We start from the raw sequence: 19908 nt of genomic DNA on the forward strand, positions 1-19908 counted from the left end.
CCTGGTATGTTTATTGCTTATGTCCATCAAAGCTTTAATTCCCCCGGCTTTAAGTTACCCTTAAGGCGGTAATTAAATAACCATGTGTGACTTAACAAATAATGTTGCTGCATACATAGAGGTAATCAGGCGAGTGTGTTTGGAGATGGTAAATATCCTGCATAACTATGTCGCTGCACACATTGATCGATGGACAACTGTAAAAAGGTAAATTAACTGATGAGGCCTTTAACACGGGATAACAACGTGTATTGACGTAGTGACTGAATCATCTTCCAGAATGTTAAATTCCTAGGTGGATGCCTAGGAACGAAAAGGGCAGTTACGTCATTTGCGTCACATGTTCATTACACCTTGGCCGGTGTCGTGTTTGGAGACTTATGGATTCCATCAGCTGTTACCGTAAGCACACCACGACCAATGCGTTGATGATGTGGGCTGGACTCATCTGCAATGATAAGACAGACCTCATCCGTCATGATTGACGACTTACAGGGGAACGTTATCCTGAAAGATGTTCCGGCCACTCGCATCGAAATGAGTATCACTCTCCACACCATGTTCCAAAGTAAACTAAAATAAGTAAATGCCATTGTGTTTTAAAAAGGATCATGATTTCATAGACACTAATATCTATGATCTATATATAGCTTGTAGAATATGCAGATATCTAAGTGCCGTCATATTGCTAGAATATTGCTGAGTGTGGCGTAAAACAACAAACCAACAACTCTGGGCCCATGGATGACATTTGTTTACAAGACAATCACATCTATTAAAATTTACACGCTAAATATAGCTGTTACAATTTACCCACTGTAAACTAATAATAAAAAACGATATATAAAAGAGAATAAAAATTAAAACATTCGTTTAGGTCTTCCGAATGCGCGCATATAAATGGTTTTACCGACCAATCATTAAAAATGGCCAGAAAGTATGTTGCATGCCCAGTTCCGCTTTGGTTCCGCATTGTGAGACTTATTTATCAAACCGAATTTGCATTTTACGTGTAACCCATCATGGCGAGCAGTAATGGCGTTCGTGATTTATTTTAAAATTTCTAATAAATGCCACACAAACATACTGTCTATTTCTTTCCGTCACGGTTTTCATCTAGCACAGTTATGAATATAGTTTCAGTACTTAGAAGCTGTGATTTAGATAGGATACCCGGAATGTTCGCTGAGAACATTTAAAAACATAAAACTAGGTTTCAGTACTCCTAAAGTATTTTTGTTGAATTAAGTTTTCAAAACTGACAATGATTTCTACCCACGGCAGTTTTGTGGTATATTTTGTAAAACAATTTAGATAAGTTACATTAGCTTGATTTAGTGAGTGAGTGTGTTGGGTGTAATACCGCTTTTTACAATATTCCAGTTATGTCACGGCGTGTCAGCTTAATGTGGGAGGAAAGCCCGAAGTGATGCAGGAGGTCTCAGACATTAACCACTTCGGTCAAACCCACGAGCACGGGTATGGTGCTGAAAAACCTAGAGACATAATCGGGGCGAACCGGGATTCGAACCAACAATCAAAGGTTTTTGGCGTGCTCAAGGGACGCAACTCTGCACAGCGAATCGCGGCGAATTAGACGACTGGGCCACCTGTGCCCCCTCAGCTTGATATAGTGCATCGTCACATGTGTTAGTCCATAGCATAGCGAGTACCCTTCAATTCCTATCCTTTATGATATGTACGCTTCTGAATTGGACATTGTGATGTATTTAAAATGTATCCGTGGATGTGAATACAACCGTGAAGATCCGGGGTAGAATAGGGTAGACTAGGTCAACAATACTTGCCGTAAAAGCGACTGGGCTTGTCGTAAGAGGCCGCCGTCAAATAGCTGGAATATTGCTGAGTGCGGCTTTATACAACTTAATACGGTTTCTACCAGGCACACAGCAGTCTCACAACTCCCCACAGCTGTCACTGGAAAAAGGAGGATGAGTATTGGTGTTTTATCGATCTCGTCAAGTACAACAAGTGTTACCTTTGTCAAAGCAGTTGTGTGGAAACATGCCTCGATCCTGGGTTTTCATGGTTTTGGTCCTCTGTGTAATTGGACTGGTTACGATATACTGGGGTATATCTTCTACTCTGTAAGTACATACCCTCGTGTGTCACTCTTTATGTTAGCATTAGTCACTTCTCCATGGAAGTAGCACTGCATGTTACGATTTTGACGATATTACATTTGATTTAAACAGTATTTTATGTCCATTAATGTTCAGATTTTACATTAAATAGCATCACAAAATGGAAAAAGGATTAGCAAACAGGCCAAAAAGGCCTATATTAATGCTTCGATATTACATTTGATGTACACATGAGCGTTTCCGTTTACATTGAGGTTACATACCAATATGTACTTTTTGTATCCTAACCAAAATTTCCTGTGGTCATTTGTCATAACTCGTCCCAAAGTTGCTCATTTTTATCAGCCCCGGGGGACATCCGGATGAGGAGGTCCCCGGTAACCTGTGCTTGTTAGTGAGTGAATATTGCTAAACGCCGCATCAGCAATTCTGCTGCTATTCGCGGCGAGAAATGTCTTTTGTGTAATCATAGATCAACCAATATAATAAAAGTGATGTTGAATCACAGTCGTGTATCACATTCATAGGTAAAAGACTGACTGTTCAGGTAAAAATCTATATTTTATCATAGAGTTTGATTTCCTTGAAATACGCCTAAATCAAATGATTAGAAAGTGTGGTAAAAAGTTCAGATAAGGTATGAACATTATCATAAAAACGTTGTCTGACAAATGCAAAATCAACACATTCCAGCAGAATTTGTTTCCTAGTAAAAGGGCTATGGCAAGGTATACAAAAGATGGATCTACACCCTTCAATAAAAATGAGTGTGTATAATAACTGTGGCCAATTCGGCACCGCTGTAAAACAACTTCATCATGACGATATAAACCGGTTCACTCCCAAAACTTCTACATGCCAAAACATCTAAGAGAGTTGTCATGGCTGATTGAGTTTACCTGTCTTCATTGTCTTTAAATTGTTTTGTTTTGTTGTATGTTGTACACTTAATTAACACTGCAAACACGAAAACGTCGTTTTTTTCCGTATATGGTCATTGGACGGAAAAACGACTAAAAATTCATTAAAATGGATTAATTGGTCAGCGTCTAGAAAGTGTCCAGAAAAGGGTCGAGTTTTTCAAGCGTAAAATGGACGGAAAAACGATGCTTTTTGCTCCGCCTTGTACAACTGTTAACGGCCAATGAGATGGCGCTGGTCCCCCGACGCACGTGATGTCCAAGGCTTCCTTTCGGAAGCTTTAGGTTTCGTATTTCTGGCATGCCTTGCTCTAGTATCTCTCGCGCGCAGTGCAGCGAGATTTGCTGATAAGCTAGTTTTAGGATATGTTACATGTTAATGGAATTCAGACACGCGCCAAGAAGTCAAACCAAACAATGTAACTAAGTTTATTGTGGTAACGGCTATGTACAGTTACCCCTATCGGATAATGGGTTGTGTTTCATTTGGTTATAACAATAACTAATGTGAAGTTTACAAGATATACGACTTGGACGCGAGGTCGGTCTCATGACGTTCTTCACGTGACTGTATTCTTGAAAAGGCGTAAACACTGACTACTTCCACATTCCTGGGGAAAACCCTTGGAATTCCCTGGTACGAATTCATACAGAAGCGTGGTTGCAAGCCCATTTAAGGATACCCTCGCTACAACCCATCCCAGAGAGAAAAAACACGAAAAAAAATCCAAACTGTCGCAGTGACAATTTACAGAAATCTATGAATTTACCTTAGTATCTATTTGACACATCTTCACAATCACCTTTCAATGATCGGCCAATTGATCAGTGATGCCAAAGGCTTGAAATAGCCACAGGTTAATTAACAACTTCGAAAATATCTCCCGTCACGTTTATCGTGTCGGCCATTTTGACGTATTGTACTTGATATAAATGTATTACGACGCTCTGTCATTGTAATTGACTTACTGAGGTAATTCTGTAAAGATCTTCTCATCTAATGAGGATATTGTTTGGAATATATTTCTTGTAAACATACTAAAACATATGTTCCTCGCTTTGGGGGGAACTATTTTAATCCCGGGGTGGCCCATTAAATCTAGTAGTAAGTCAAGGCACAACGCGTGATCTGTTATTTTATGTGTTTAAATTACGATTTGGGGCGTTAATAAAATACACTGACGCAAGTATATTCTATTCAAATCAATTGGCTAATTGAATATGCTTTCTTTTACATATTACATAACATCACTGCACAAAATATGAACAGTTGCAGTAACACACTACGGTAATCGCATTAAACATCATTTTCAACTGTACAGTATATCAGTATTTCAGTTATATCATGGTGTATCAGACTGATGTGGGATAAAACTCCGAAGTGGTTCAGGTCATCCAATGGGTGTTCTGGAAAAGGTGAGCGTATCCTGCCACACAAGTGGCACCCGTCACAAACACATGCAAGGACAAGTCAATTGTTCACCTGAACAAAGCACGGAAACACACAATGATGCCCGTCCTCAGTTTTACCGAGCATGTAAATTATTTTGTCCGTCAAAAACATGGACGAGTATAAACAATATGTTCATTCACGTAATACATGTCATACATTTGACAAAATGTATTGACCCGGAGCATTATTGTTAATCACAGCGTATGCAGTTGAACTCATCACCCATCCCATTATTGATAACCCTTCTTGAAGATCTATGAAATCAGAAGCTGCAACACTCTATCTTTTAACTGGCATGTCAGACTTCTATTTCATTACTCAGTTTTATTTGCACGGATTACTATGGAAGGGACATTGTCTCGTTGTCGCATTGTCGCATTGACGCCTTTACAAAAACAAGCAAAACGTGTCAAAATTAACAAAAGCGCGACAATTGGCCATTTGTCGCATTGTCGCGTGTTCGCATTGTCGCTCTTTGATAATCCTTTTCTTTATTTTACAAAAGGGCGACGATGCCGTAACGCGACATTTTCAAGGTCCAAATATGTCTCGTTGTCGCATTGTCGCCCCATCACAAATGTGTATAAAAGGCGTAAAGTTCAGTTATTGTTACAGTTAGGAAGTTCAACCTGATAAATGTACGTCTTGAAATGAAAACACAAGTCCGTCCGCGAGTCCATAACGTTTTATTGTGAGCTCTTCTCTAAAAGTGCTTAGTGTTCAACTCCCAGTTCCAAACACGTAGTACCTCCTCAATAATCCACATACCTCCAGTGCAGTGGTCTTCCGGAAGATCTTACTCTTGACCGTATTAAACAACTGACGAGGGCATTGCCTAAAAGTCGGGCCGGGCCGGGCCAAGACGGGCCAAAGTGTTATTGGCTAATTACTTCATTATCGGCGATCATACCTACATATTATTGATGCAACATACACACATGACATTAATGAACAATCACTAACCAAAAACGTGAAACATAATTAGGTATTTCGGAGTAAATCGCTTGAAATCCAGAAAGTGGAGCTGGGTGTAAGCGTCGCTGATCTAGGTAACATGTAAAAGAGCAATGGTTAAACGAAATAAGATTTGAAACGTATCAAATACTTCTAGTTCTCGCGATACAAATTTCCATCTGTTGGCATAGTGTTTATATTTATAGGATAGTACTATATCTATGTAAATACCACTTAATAATGTCACTGTTCATCGTGTTTAAAGCAGACACGTTGGTTAAAGTAGACCTCTTCTCCCCTTCTCGCCCTTTTCCCTCTACATTCTCAACATAGTCTCTATCAAAAGTGTTTGGCTTGTGTTGGGTCCGACTTGGCCCGGACGGTCAAAATCTACTTTAAACACACATATGTATCTTCACATGTATTTACATCTATAGACTAGTGTTATATCTACATATACACCACTTTATAATGTCACAGTATATCGCATTCAAAGACAACTGGACCGTTAAAGTCAAGCACTTTTACTGTATTTTATTAAGAAAATCCCTCTTAAAAGTGTTCGGTCCGACTAGGCCCGGGCTGTCAAAATCAACTTAAACCTCACAGATGTAACATGAAATGGATTCACACCTATAGATTAGTATTATATCTACCTAAATATCTCTTTATAGAGTTTTAGATCGCGGTTTTTAAAGAAAACAAGGTGCTCAAAGTGAAGCCCTTTTCCCTCTACATTCTCAACATAGTCTCTATCAGAAGTGGTGCTCGGTCCGACTTGTTCCGGGCTGTCAAAATCAATTATACACACAGATGTATCATAAAATGTGTTAATATCTGTAGCTTAGTATTGTATCTACCTATAAAACACTTTATAATGTCACAGTTCATCGTATTTAAAGAAAACAAGGTGCTCAAAGTGAAGCCCTTTCCCCTCTAGATTCTCAAAATAGTCTCTATCAAAAGTGTTTGGCTTGTGGTAGGTCCGACTTGGCCCGGGCTGTCAAAATCAACTTTAAACACACAGCTGTATCATCATTGTAGAGGGAAAAGGGCTTCACTTTGAGCACCAAGTTTTCTTTACATACCGCGATCTGAGACACTATAAAGTGGTATACAGGTAGATATTATATCATTTTGTCTTGGAACATCTATAAGATGTACAGCTACATGTATTTACCAAAAGAAAGAATCTACGTTTTTACTTCATTAAATAAACATTCACTCATTGAACATCTCCAACAGTTTTGTCCATGTTGAGATCCACTGAAATGGTTAGTTCACTTGTTACATTTATATAGAACAGAACGATATTTGTGATTAAATATGATTGTGGATACATTTACCTTGGCTATATTCTAAAATTCAACAATAGCTTGCGTGTGGTTTGTTTGGAAGCATAAAATCAACTATTGTTTGTAAAAACCATTTGTGTTTGTTAATATATATGTTTTTTAAAGGAAGAGGTGTTTGAATAAATAATTATTTGTGTGTTCACAAACCCCTATCATGTAATTATATTTTCCTGAATAACATGTTGTTTGCATGTAAAATAAATGTCCCTGTTCACCTATGTAGAAAGTCGATAAGCGAAATAAAACTGAGTAACAGACTGTGTATTATAGATCCATAGAAATACGATTGCATAGACGATCAATTCAGAATGCAACAGGTGTAAGGTGTGGCTAATTGACATGTATCTCGATGACTAATTGAAATGTATTTCGCAGGTAATAATCAATAAACATTGTGACAGAAAAACAAGTGAAGGATTGAGTTGAATTTTAGTTTTGCGAAAAAGGTCCGTGGTTTCTGTGGATGAAACTAAGTTTGACAATGTTGCAAATGATCACCTTCTTTGACTTCATTACGGATTCCTCAACCTGTATCTAGGAGAATTGTTTACAGTTAAGTAAAATTCTAATTAAGATTTCTTAAAGCTGTCACGGTGGCAAATTCAAACTTCGATATCATGGTACACAGTTCTATTGTAAAGTCAGATTGGGAGTTCGAATTGGCGCTATGTATTTTTATCTCGAATTTGAAATAAGCGGTTAAATTTATATGTTTTGTTTGTTTGTCTGTTTTTTTTGTTTAACGCCACACTCAGCAATATGCCAGCTATATGACGGAGGTCATGCAAATAATCAAGTCTGGACCTGACAATCCAGTGATTGACATCACGAGCATCAATCCAAACAATTGGGATAAGATGATATGCATCCAATCAACCAAGTCAGCGAGCCTGACAACCAATCCGATCCCGTTAGTCGCATCTAACGACAACCATAGTCACCTTTTAATACAAGCATTGGTTGCTGAAGATCTGTTCTAACCCTGATCTTCACAGGTCCAAATCTATATGTATTTTTATGGTGAGGCGGTCGTGATCGGAGAATAGGTTCGAGAGTTCGGTACACACATTCGTGGTCAATATCTCTCATGTTGTGGATGATAGGGATTTTGTCATGTTTTGAAGAAATGTCATCACTGGCATGCTTTTGATGGTACACAAAACGTAAGCTTTACCTCGAACATGCTGGTTCCGGTCACAAAATATGTGCTTTATCTTTTACTGGTTTTTGTATTAATAACATTACAACGTTTCTCAAGGTTACAGACTCCAAGGATTCATTAAAGTGCATTTTAAGCACCTAAAATTGACAACTAACACCCTGATCGCAAAACTCCTAACAATATTTACTAAAAATAGATACGAAAACTTTTGCTGAACCCGAGATTTGAATGACTGACAAATCCGTACTTTCTTGTGTTCTCATACATAAAACAGCAGTGTAAACATGATCTAACATGGCTTAATGTGGAATGTGTCTAGGATTGTAAACTGTCCATATTATTCCAAATTGTATGCATACACATGTGTCATGTCTTTATTTGGTTTTGTGTCTCTACCCGCAAACATATGTGGCAAGATACACCTTCCAGGATAGTGGACGATGTGGACACTGACGAAAATTTCTACAACATGTCCAAACATTCCCAAACAGACAGAATCATATGCTTTCTGAAAGTCAATCCAGCACATCGTTGTTGTCGTTGTCGTTTTTGTCGTCTACGTCATCATTATCCTTCAAGGATAGTGGACGGTATGGACACTGGAATATTTCGAATATTTGGAAATGTGTGCATTTTAATTATTATAAACACTATTTTAAGCGTCAGGAAACGGGATTTTTCTTGTCATAAATGGCGAGTATAACAACTTGGGAAGCTAGCTTGACATTTCGTTAGTACGGTCCTCATACTGTCTTTGCCTTGTTTCTCCTGAATCTAATTAGTTTCAAAAGAAACAGATAAATCGGTCATACAATGCTTTCATTGGAATTATCAAAAAGGACCATATCAGGTTTGTTCGCTTGTATACGTCTGACTCTGTATGTGGGCGTATTCCAAAGAATTTTATATGTAATTATCATTTCCCACGACGCCCTCTGCATATTCTGGGTCGTACCATTGATGGTCTCGGAGTCAAAACCACACATTACGGTAACAAGAGGATCGAACCATGCCAAAGATACTGTGTTTGTGTCAAGCTGGACATCAACTTTGACACAAAATCACACATTGACGTTTTCGAGTAGCAAGTGACTGGTTCTAGGTCGATTTGATATGGCACTTCGCTTGATTGACACTCATTTCTGTACCGTCCAGCACCATCAACAAAATAAACATTAACATTGATATTCAGTACTGCCTCAATGGGACGTTTAGGAAAATCCATTGAATGACTTGTTTTCAGTCTTGACATGCTTCACAAGAGGATCTTTAGATAAATAAATATGTGCAATAGTGCACGATTAAATTCAATCATGAAAGGCCTCCTTGTTAATCACAACACAGACGTTAAAATATGGTGATCATCCTCATCATAAACAACTATCATCATCATTATCATTATGATGTTTATGTTCCCGTCAGAGTACATCGTATTTAAAGAAAACAAGGCATAGATATAAACACATCTGATGATACAACCGTGAGTTTAAAGTTGATTTTGACAGCCCGGGCCAAGTCGGACCCAACACAAGCCAAACACTTTTGATAGAGACTATGTTGAGAATGTAGAGGGAAAAGGGCTTCACTTTGAGCACCCTGTTTTCTTTAAATACAGCGAACCGAGACACTTTAAAGTGGTATATAGGTTAATATTATACTCGTTTTTAGATGTGAATCCATTTGAATATATATCTGTAAGGTTTAAGTTGATTTTGACAGCCCGGGCCAAGTCGGACCGAACACTTTTAACAGGGATTTTCTTAATAAAAAACAGTAAAAGTGCTTGACTTTAACGGTCCAGTTGTCTTTGAATGCGATATACTGTGACATTATAAGTTGTGTATAGGTAGATATAACACTAGTCTATAGATGTAAATACATTTGAAGATACATATGTGTGTTTAAGTAGATTTTGACCGTCCGGGCCAAGTCGGACCCAACACAAGCCAAACACTTTTGATAGAGACTATGTTGAGAATGTAGAGGGAAAAGGGCTTCACTTTGAGCACCCTGTTTTCTTTAAATACAGCGAACCGAGACACTTTAAAGTGGTATATAGGTTAATATTATACTCGTTTTTAGATGTGAATCCATTTGAATATATATCTGTAAGGTTTAAGTTGATTTTGACAGCCCGGGCCAAGTCGGACCGAACACTTTTAACAGGGATTTTCTTAATAAAAAACAGTAAAAGTGCTTGACTTTAACGGTCCAGTTGTCTTTGAATGCGATATACTGTGACATTATAAGTTGTGTATAGGTAGATATAACACTAGTCTATAGATGTAAATACATTTGAAGATACATATGTGTGTTTAAAGTAGATTTTGACCGTCCGGGCCAAGTCGGACCCAATACAAGCCAAACACTTTTGATAGAGACTATGTTGAGAATGTAGAGGGAAAAGGGCTTCACTTTGAGCACCCTGTTTTCTTTAAATACAGCGAACCGAGACACTTTAAAGTGGTATATAGGTTAATATTATACTCGTTTTTAGATGTGAATCCATTTGAATATATATCTGTAAGGTTTAAGTTGATTTTGACAGCCCGGGCCAAGTCGGACCGAACACTTTTAACAGGGATTTTCTTAATAAAAAACAGTAAAAGTGCTTGACTTTAACGGTCCAGTTGTCTTTGAATGCGATATACTGTGACATTATAAGTTGTGTATAGGTAGATATAACACTAGTCTATAGATGTAAATACATTTGAAGATACATATGTGTGTTTAAAGTAGATTTTGACCGTCCGGGCCAAGTCGGACCCAACACAAGCCAAACACTTTTGATAGAGACTATGTTGAGAATGTAGAGGGAAAAGGGCTTCACTTTGAGCACCCTGTTTTCTTTAAATACAGCGAACCGAGACACTTTAAAGTGGTATATCGGTTAATATTATACTCGTTTTTAGATGTGAATCCATTTGAATATATATCTGTAAGGTTTAAGATGATTTTGACAGCCCGGGCCAAGTCGGACCGAACACTTTTAACAGGGATTTTCTTAATAAAAAACAGTAAAAGTGCTTGACTTTAACGGTCCAGTTGTCTTTGAATGCGATATACTGTGACATTATAAAGTGGTGTATAGGTAGATATAACACTAGTCTATAGATGTAAATACATTTGAAGATACATATGTGTGTTTAAAGTAGATTTTGACCGTCCGGGCCAAGTCGGACCCAACACAAGCCAAACACTTTTGATAGAGACTATGTTGAGAATGTAGAGGGAAAAGGGCTTCACTTTGAGCACCTTGTTTTCTTTAAATACAGCGAACCGAGACACTTTTAAGTGGTATATCGGTTAATATAATACTCGTTTTTAGATGTGAATCCATTTGAATATATATCTGTAAGGTTTAAGTTGATTTTGACAGCCCGGGCCAAGTCGGACCGAACACTTTTAACAGGGATTTTCTTAATAAAAAACAGTAAAAGTGCTTGACTTTAACGGTCCAGTTGTCTTTGAATGCGATATACTGTGACATTATAAGTTGTGTATAGGTAGATATAACACTAGTCTATAGATGTAAATACATTTGAAGATACATATGTGTGTTTAAGTAGATTTTGACCGTCCGGGCCAAGTCGGACCCAACACAAGCCAAACACTTTTGATAGAGACTATGTTGAGAATGTAGAGGGAAAAGGGCTTCACTTTGAGCACCCTGTTTTCTTTAAATACAGCGAACCGAGACACTTTAAAGTGGTATATAGGTTAATATTATACTCGTTTTTAGATGTGAATCCATTTGAATATATATCTGTAAGGTTTAAGTTGATTTTGACAGCCCGGGCCAAGTCGGACCGAACACTTTTAACAGGGATTTTCTTAATAAAAAACAGTAAAAGTGCTTGACTTTAACGGTCCAGTTGTCTTTGAATGCGATATACTGTGACATTATAAGTTGTGTATAGGTAGATATAACACTAGTCTATAGATGTAAATACATTTGAAGATACATATGTGTGTTTAAAGTAGATTTTGACCGTCCGGGCCAAGTCGGACCCAATACAAGCCAAACACTTTTGATAGAGACTATGTTGAGAATGTAGAGGGAAAAGGGCTTCACTTTGAGCACCCTGTTTTCTTTAAATACAGCGAACCGAGACACTTTAAAGTGGTATATAGGTTAATATTATACTCGTTTTTAGATGTGAATCCATTTGAATATATATCTGTAAGGTTTAAGTTGATTTTGACAGCCCGGGCCAAGTCGGACCGAACACTTTTAACAGGGATTTTCTTAATAAAAAACAGTAAAAGTGCTTGACTTTAACGGTCCAGTTGTCTTTGAATGCGATATACTGTGACATTATAAGTTGTGTATAGGTAGATATAACACTAGTCTATAGATGTAAATACATTTGAAGATACATATGTGTGTTTAAAGTAGATTTTGACCGTCCGGGCCAAGTCGGACCCAACACAAGCCAAACACTTTTGATAGAGACTATGTTGAGAATGTAGAGGGAAAAGGGCTTCACTTTGAGCACCCTGTTTTCTTTAAATACAGCGAACCGAGACACTTTAAAGTGGTATATCGGTTAATATTATACTCGTTTTTAGATGTGAATCCATTTGAATATATATCTGTAAGGTTTAAGTTGATTTTGACAGCCCGGGCCAAGTCGGACCGAACACTTTTAACAGGGATTTTCTTAATAAAAAACAGTAAAAGTGCTTGACTTTAACGGTCCAGTTGTCTTTGAATGCGATATACTGTGACATTATAAAGTGGTGTATAGGTAGATATAACACTAGTCTATAGATGTAAATACATTTGAAGATACATATGTGTGTTTAAAGTAGATTTTGACCGTCCGGGCCAAGTCGGACCCAACACAAGCCAAACACTTTTGATAGAGACTATGTTGAGAATGTAGAGGGAAAAGGGCTTCACTTTGAGCACCTTGTTTTCTTTAAATACAGCGAACCGAGACACTTTTAAGTGGTATATCGGTTAATATAATACTCGTTTATAGATGTGAATACATTTGAATATACATCTGTGAGCTTTAAGTTGATTTTGACAGCCCGGGCCAAGTCGGACCCAACACTTCTGACAGAGATTTTCTTAAGAAAATACAGGAAAAGTGTTTGACTTTAACGGACCAGTTTTCTTTAAATACGATGTACTGAAACATTATAAAGTGGTATATAGGTAGATAAAATACTAATCTATAGATGTGAATACATTTGATGATACATCTATGTGTTTAAAGTTTATTTTGACAGCCCGGACCAAGTCGGACCGAACGCTTCTAACTAGGATTTTCTTCAGAAAATACAGTAAAAAAGCTTCACTTTGAGCCCCTTGTTTTCTTTAAATACGATGTACCGTGACATTATAAAGTGGTATATAGATAGATTTAATACTAATCTATAGATGTAAACACATTTTAAGGTACATCTGTGCGTTTAAAGTAGATTTTGACAGCCCGGGCCAAGTCGGACCCAACACTTCTGACAGAGATTTTCTTAAGAAAATACAGGAAAAGTGTTTGACTTTAACGGACCAGTTTTCTTTAAATACGATGTACTGAAACATTATAAAGTGGTATATAGGTAGATAAAATACTAATCTATAGATATAAAACACATTTGATGATACATCTATGTGTTTAAAGTTTATTTTGACAGCCCAGACCAAGTCGGACCCAACACAAGCCAAACACTTTTGATAGAGACTATGTTGAGAATGTAGAGGGAAAAGGGCTTCACTTTGAGCACCTTGTTTTCTTTAAATACAGCGAACCGAGACACTTTAAAGTGGTATATAGGTTAATATTATACTCGTTTATAGATGTGAATACATTTGAATATACATCTGTGAGCTTTAAGTTGATTTTGACAGCCCGGGCCAAGTCGGACCCAACACTTCTGACAGAGATTTTCTTAAGAAAATACAGGAAAAGTGTTTGACGTTAACGGACCAGTTTTCTTTACATACGATGTACTGAAACATTATAAAGTGGTATATAGGTAGATAAAATACTAATCTATAGATATAAAACACATTTGATGATACATCTATGTGTTTAAAGTTTATTTTGACAGCCCGGACCAAGTCGGACCCAACACAAGCCAAACACTTCTGATAGAGACTATGTCTAGGATGTAGAGGGAAAAGGGCTTCACTTTGAGCACCTTGTTTTCTTTAAGTACAGCCATCTGAGACTCTATAAAGTGGTATTTAGGTGGATATAATACTAATCTATAGATGTGAATCCATTTGATGATATATCTGTAAGGTTTAAGTTGATTTTGACAGCCCGGGCCAAGTCGGACCGAACACTTTTAACAGGGATTTTCTTAATAAAAAACAGTAAAAGTGCTTGACTTTAACGGTCCAGTTGTCTTTGAATGCGATATACTGTGACATTATAAGTTGTGTATAGGTAGATATAACACTAGTCTATAGATGTAAATACATTTGAAGATACATATGTGTGTTTAAAGTAGATTTTGACCGTCCGGGCCAAGTCGGACCCAACACAAGCCAAACACTTTTGATAGAGACTATGTTGAGAATGTAGAGGGAAAAGGGCTTCACTTTGAGCACCCTGTTTTCTTTAAATACAGCGAACCGAGACACTTTAAAGTGGTATATAGGTTAATATTATACTCGTTTTTAGATGTGAATCCATTTGAATATATATCTGTAAGGTTTAAGTTGATTTTGACAGCCCGGGCCAAGTCGGACCGAACACTTTTAACAGGGATTTTCTTAATAAAAAACAGTAAAAGTGTTTGACTTTAACGGTCCAGTTGTCTTTGAATGCGATATACTGTGACATTATAAGTTGTGTATAGGTAGATATAACACTAGTCTATAGATGTAAATACATTTGAAGATACATATGTGTGTTTAAAGTAGATTTTGACCGTCCGGGCCAAGGCGGACCCAACACAAGCCAAACACTTTTGATAGAGACTATGTTGAGAATGTAGAGGGAAAAGGGCTTCACTTTGAGCACCTTGTTTTCTTTAAGTACAGCCATCTGAGACTCTATAAAGTGGTATTTAGGTGGATATAATACTAATCTATAGATGTGAATCCATTTGATGATATATCTGTAAGGTTTAAGTTGATTTCGACAGCCCGGGCCAAGTGGGACCGAACACTTTTAACAGGGATTTTCTTAATAAAATACAGTAAAAGTGCTTGACTTTAACGGTCCAGTTGTCTTTGAATGCGATATACTGTGACATTATAAAGTGGTGTATAGGTAGATATTACACTAGTCTATAGATGTAAATACATTTGAAGATACATATGTGTGTTTAAAGTAGATTTTGACCGTCCGGGCCAAGTCGGACCCAACACAAGCCAAACACTTTTGATAGAGACTATGTTGAGAATGTAGAGGGAAAAGGGCTTCACTTTGAGCACCTTGTTTTCTTTAAATACAGCGAACCGAGACACTTTAAAGTGGTATATAGGTAATATTATACTCGTTTATAGATGTGAATACATTTGAATATACATCTGTGAGGTTTAAGTTGATTTTGACAGCGCGGGCCAAGTCGGACCCAACACTTCTGACAGAGATTTTCTTAAGAAAATACAGGAAAAGTGTTTGACTTTAACGGACCAGTTTTCTTTAAATACGATGTACTGAAACATTATAAAGTGGTACATAGGTAGATAAAATACTAATCTATAGATATAAAACACATTTGATGATACATCTATGTGTTTAAAGTTTATTTTGACAGCCCGGGCCAAGTCGGACTCAACACAAGCCAAACACTTCTGATAGAGACTATGTCTAGGATGTAGAGGGAAAAGGGCTTCACTTTGAGCACCTTGTTTTCTTTAAGTACAGCCATCTGAGACTCTTTAAAATGGTATTTAGGTGGATATAATACTAATCTATAGATGTGAATCCATTTGATGATATATCTGTAAGGTTTAAGTTGATTTTGACAGCCCGGGCCAAGTCGGACCGAACACTTTTAACAGGGATTTTCTTAATAAAATACAGTAAAAGTGCTTGACTTTAACGGTCCAGTTGTCTTTGAATGCGATATACTGTGACATTATAAAGTGGTGTATAGGTAGATATAACACTAGTCTATAGATGTAAATACATTTGAAGATACATATGTGTGTTTAAAGTAGATTTTGACCGTCCGGGCCAAGTCGGACCCAACACAAGCCAAACACTTTTGATAGAGACTATGTTGAGAATGTAGAGGGAAAAGGGCTTCACTTTGAGCACCTTGTTTTCTTTAAATACAGCGAACCGAGACACTTTAAAGTGGTATATAGGTTAATATTATACTCGTTTATAGATGTGAATACATTTGAATATACATCTGTGAGGTTTAAGTTGATTTTGACAGCCCGGGCCAAGTCGGACCCAACACTTCTGACAGAGATTTTCTTAAGAAAATACAGGAAAAGTGCTTGACTTTAACGGACCAGATTTCTTTAAATACGATGTACTGAAACATTATAAAGTGGTATATAGGTAGATAAAATACTAATCTATAGATATAAAACACATTTGATGATACATCTATGTGTTTAAAGTTTATTTTGACCGTCCGGACCAAGTCGGACCCAACACAAGCCAAACACTTTTGATAGAGACTATGTTGAGAATGTAGAGGGAAAAGGGCTTCACTTTGAGCACCTTGTTTTCTTTAAATACAGCGAACCGAGACACTTTAAAGTGGTATATCGGTTAATATTATACTCGTTTATAGATGTGAATACATTTGAATATACATCTGTGAGGTTTAAGTTGATTTTGACAGCCCGGGGAGAGTCGGACCCAACACTTCTGACAGAGATTTTCTTAAGAAAATACAGGAAAAGTGTTTGACTTTAACGGACCAGTTTTCTTTACATACGATGTACTGAAACATTATAAAGTGGTATATAGGTAGATAAAATACTAATCTATAGATGTAAACACATTTGATGATACATCTATGTGTTTAAAGTAGATTTTGACAGCCCAGACCAAGTAGGACCTAACACAAGCCAAACACTTCTGATAGAGACTATGTCTAGGATGTAGAGGGAAAAGGGCTTCACTTTGAGCACCTTGTTTTCTTTAAGTACAGCCATCTGAGACTCTATAAAGTGGTATTTAGGTGGACATAATACTAATCTATAGATGTGAATCCATTTGATGATATATCTGTAAGGTTTAAGTTGATTTCGACAGCCCGGGCCAAGTCGGACCGAACACTTTTAACAGGGATTTTCTTAATAAAATACAGTAAAAGTGCTTGACTTTAACGGTCCAGTTGTCTTTGAATGCGATATACTGTGACATTATAAAGTGGTGTATAGGTAGATATAACACTAGTCTATAGATGTAAATACATTTGAAGATACATATGTGTGTTTAAAGTAGATTTTGACCGTCCGGGCCAAGTCGGACCCAACACAAGCCAAACACTTTTGATAGAGACTATGTTGAGAATGTAGAGGGAAAAGGGCTTCACTTTGAGCACCTTGTTTTCGTTAAATACAGCGAACCGAGACACTTAAAAGTGGTATATAGGTTAATATTATACTCGTTTATAGATGTGAATACATTTGAATATACATCTGTGAGGTTTAAGTTGATTTTGACAGCCCGGGCCAAGTCGGACCCAACACTTCTGACAGAGATTTTCTTAAAAAAATACAGGAAAAGTGCTTGACTTTAACGGACCAGTTTTCTTTAAATACGATGTACTGAAACATTATAAAGAGGTATATAGGTAGATAAAATACTAATCTATAGATATAAAACACATTTGATGATACATCTATGTGTTTAAAGTTGATTTTGACCGTCCGGACCAAGTCGGACCCAACACAAGCCAAACACTTTTGATAGAGACTATGTTGAGAATGTAGAGGGAAAAGGGCTTCACTTTGAGCACCTTGTTTTCTTTAAATACAGCGAACCGAGACACTTTAAAGTGGTATATCGGTTAATATTATACTCGTTTATAGATGTGAATACATTTGAATATACATCTGTGAGCTTTAAGTTGATTTTGACAGCCCGGGCAGAGTCGGACCCAACACTTCTGACAGAGATTTTCTTAAGAAAATACAGGAAAAGTGTTTGACTTTAACGGACCAGTTTTCTTTACATACGATGTACTGAAACATTATAAAGTGGTATATAGGTAGATAAAATACTAATCTATAGATGTAAACACATTTGATGATACATCTATGTGTTTAAAGTAGATTTTGACAGCCCAGACCAAGTAGGACCTAACACAAGCCAAACACTTCTGATAGAGACTATGTCTAGGATGTAGAGGGAAAAGGGCTTCACTTTGAGCACCTTGTTTTCTTTAAGTACAGCCATCTGAGACTCTATAAAGTGGTATTTAGGTGGATATAATACTAATCTATAGATGTGAATCCATTTGATGATATATCTGTAAGGTTTAAGTTGATTTCGACAGCCCGGGCCAAGTCGGACCGAACACTTTTAACAGGGATTTTCTTAATAAAATACAGTAAAAGTGCTTGACTTTAACGGTCCAGTTGTCTTTGAATGCGATATACTGTGACATTATAAAGTGGTGTATAGGTAGATATAACACTAGTCTATAGATATAAATACATTTGAAGATACATATGTGTGTTTAAAGTAGATTTTGACCGTCCGGGCCAAGTCGGACCCAACACAAGCCAAACACTTTTGATAGAGACTATGTTGAGAATGTAGAGGGAAAAGGGCTTCACTTTGAGCACCTTGTTTTCGTTAAATACAGCGAACCGAGACACTTAAAAGTGGTATATAGGTTAATATTATACTCGTTTATAGATGTGAATACATTTGAATATACATCTGTGAGCTTTAAGTTGATTTTGACAGCGCGGGCCAAGTCGGACCCAACACTTCTGACAGAGATTTTCTTAAGAAAATACAGGAAAAGTGTTTGACTTTAACGGACCAGTTTTCTTTAAATACGATGTGCTGAAACATTATAAAGTGGTATATAGGTAGATAAAATACTAATCTATAGATATAAAACACATTTGATGATACATGTATGTGTTTAAAGTTTATTTTGAGAGCCCGGACCAAGTCGGACCGAACACTTCTAACAGGGATTTTCTTAAGAAAATACAGTAAGAATGCTTCACTTTGAGCCCCATGTTTTCTTTAAATACGATGTACCGTGACATTATAAAGTGGTATATAGATAGATTTAATACTAATCTATAGATGTAAACACATTTTAAGGTACATCTGTGCGTTTAAAGTAGATATTGACCGCCCGGGCCAAGTCGGACCCAACACAAGCCAAACACTTCTGATAGAGACTATGTCTAGGATGTAGAGGGAAAAGGGCTTCACTTTGAGCACCTTGTTTTCTTTAAGTACAGCCATCTGAGACTCTATAAAGTGGTATTTAGGTGGACATAATACTAATCTATAGATGTGAATCCATTTGATGATATATCTGTAAGGTTTAAGTTGATTTCGACAGCCCGGGCCAAGTCGGACCGAACACTTTTAACAGGGATTTTCTTAATAAAATACAGTAAAAGTGCTTGACTTTAACGGTCCAGTTGTCTTTGAATGCGATATACTGTGACATTATAAAGTGGTGTATAGGTAGATATAACACTAGTCTATAGATGTAAATACATTTGAAGATACATATGTGTGTTTAAAGTAGATTTTGACCGTCCGGGCCAAGTCGGACCCAACACAAGCCAAACACTTTTGATAGAGACTATGTTGAGAATGTAGAGGGAAAAGGGCTTCACTTTGAGCACCTTGTTTTCGTTAAATACAGCGAACCGAGACACTTAAAAGTGGTATATAGGTTAATATTATACTCGTTTATAGATGTGAATACATTTGAATATACATCTGTGAGGTTTAAGTTGATTTTGACAGCCCGGGCCAAGTCGGACCCAACACTTCTGACAGAGATTTTCTTAAAAAAATACAGGAAAAGTGCTTGACTT

General features: G+C 37.1%; 1 protein-coding gene across 1 annotated transcript in view; it reads left to right on the forward strand.

The window, feature by feature from the left end:
- The first annotated feature begins 2006 nt into the window (after positions 1–2006).
- The window catches only part of LOC124141494 (NXPE family member 4-like), a 45418-nt gene continuing 27516 nt past the window's right edge, over positions 2007–19908 (forward strand). Inside the window, exon 1 of the mRNA XM_046509533.2 lies at positions 2007–2108. Within this exon, the coding sequence (XP_046365489.2) occupies positions 2026–2108 (83 nt within the window). The 5' untranslated portion in view covers positions 2007–2025. The remainder of the gene's footprint in view (positions 2109–19908) is intronic.

The sequence above is a fragment of the Haliotis rufescens genome, unplaced genomic scaffold, assembly GCF_023055435.1.
Source record: "Haliotis rufescens isolate VD_foot unplaced genomic scaffold, xgHalRufe1.0.p SCAF_26, whole genome shotgun sequence".
In the NCBI taxonomy this organism is placed as follows: domain Eukaryota; kingdom Metazoa; phylum Mollusca; class Gastropoda; order Lepetellida; family Haliotidae; genus Haliotis; species Haliotis rufescens.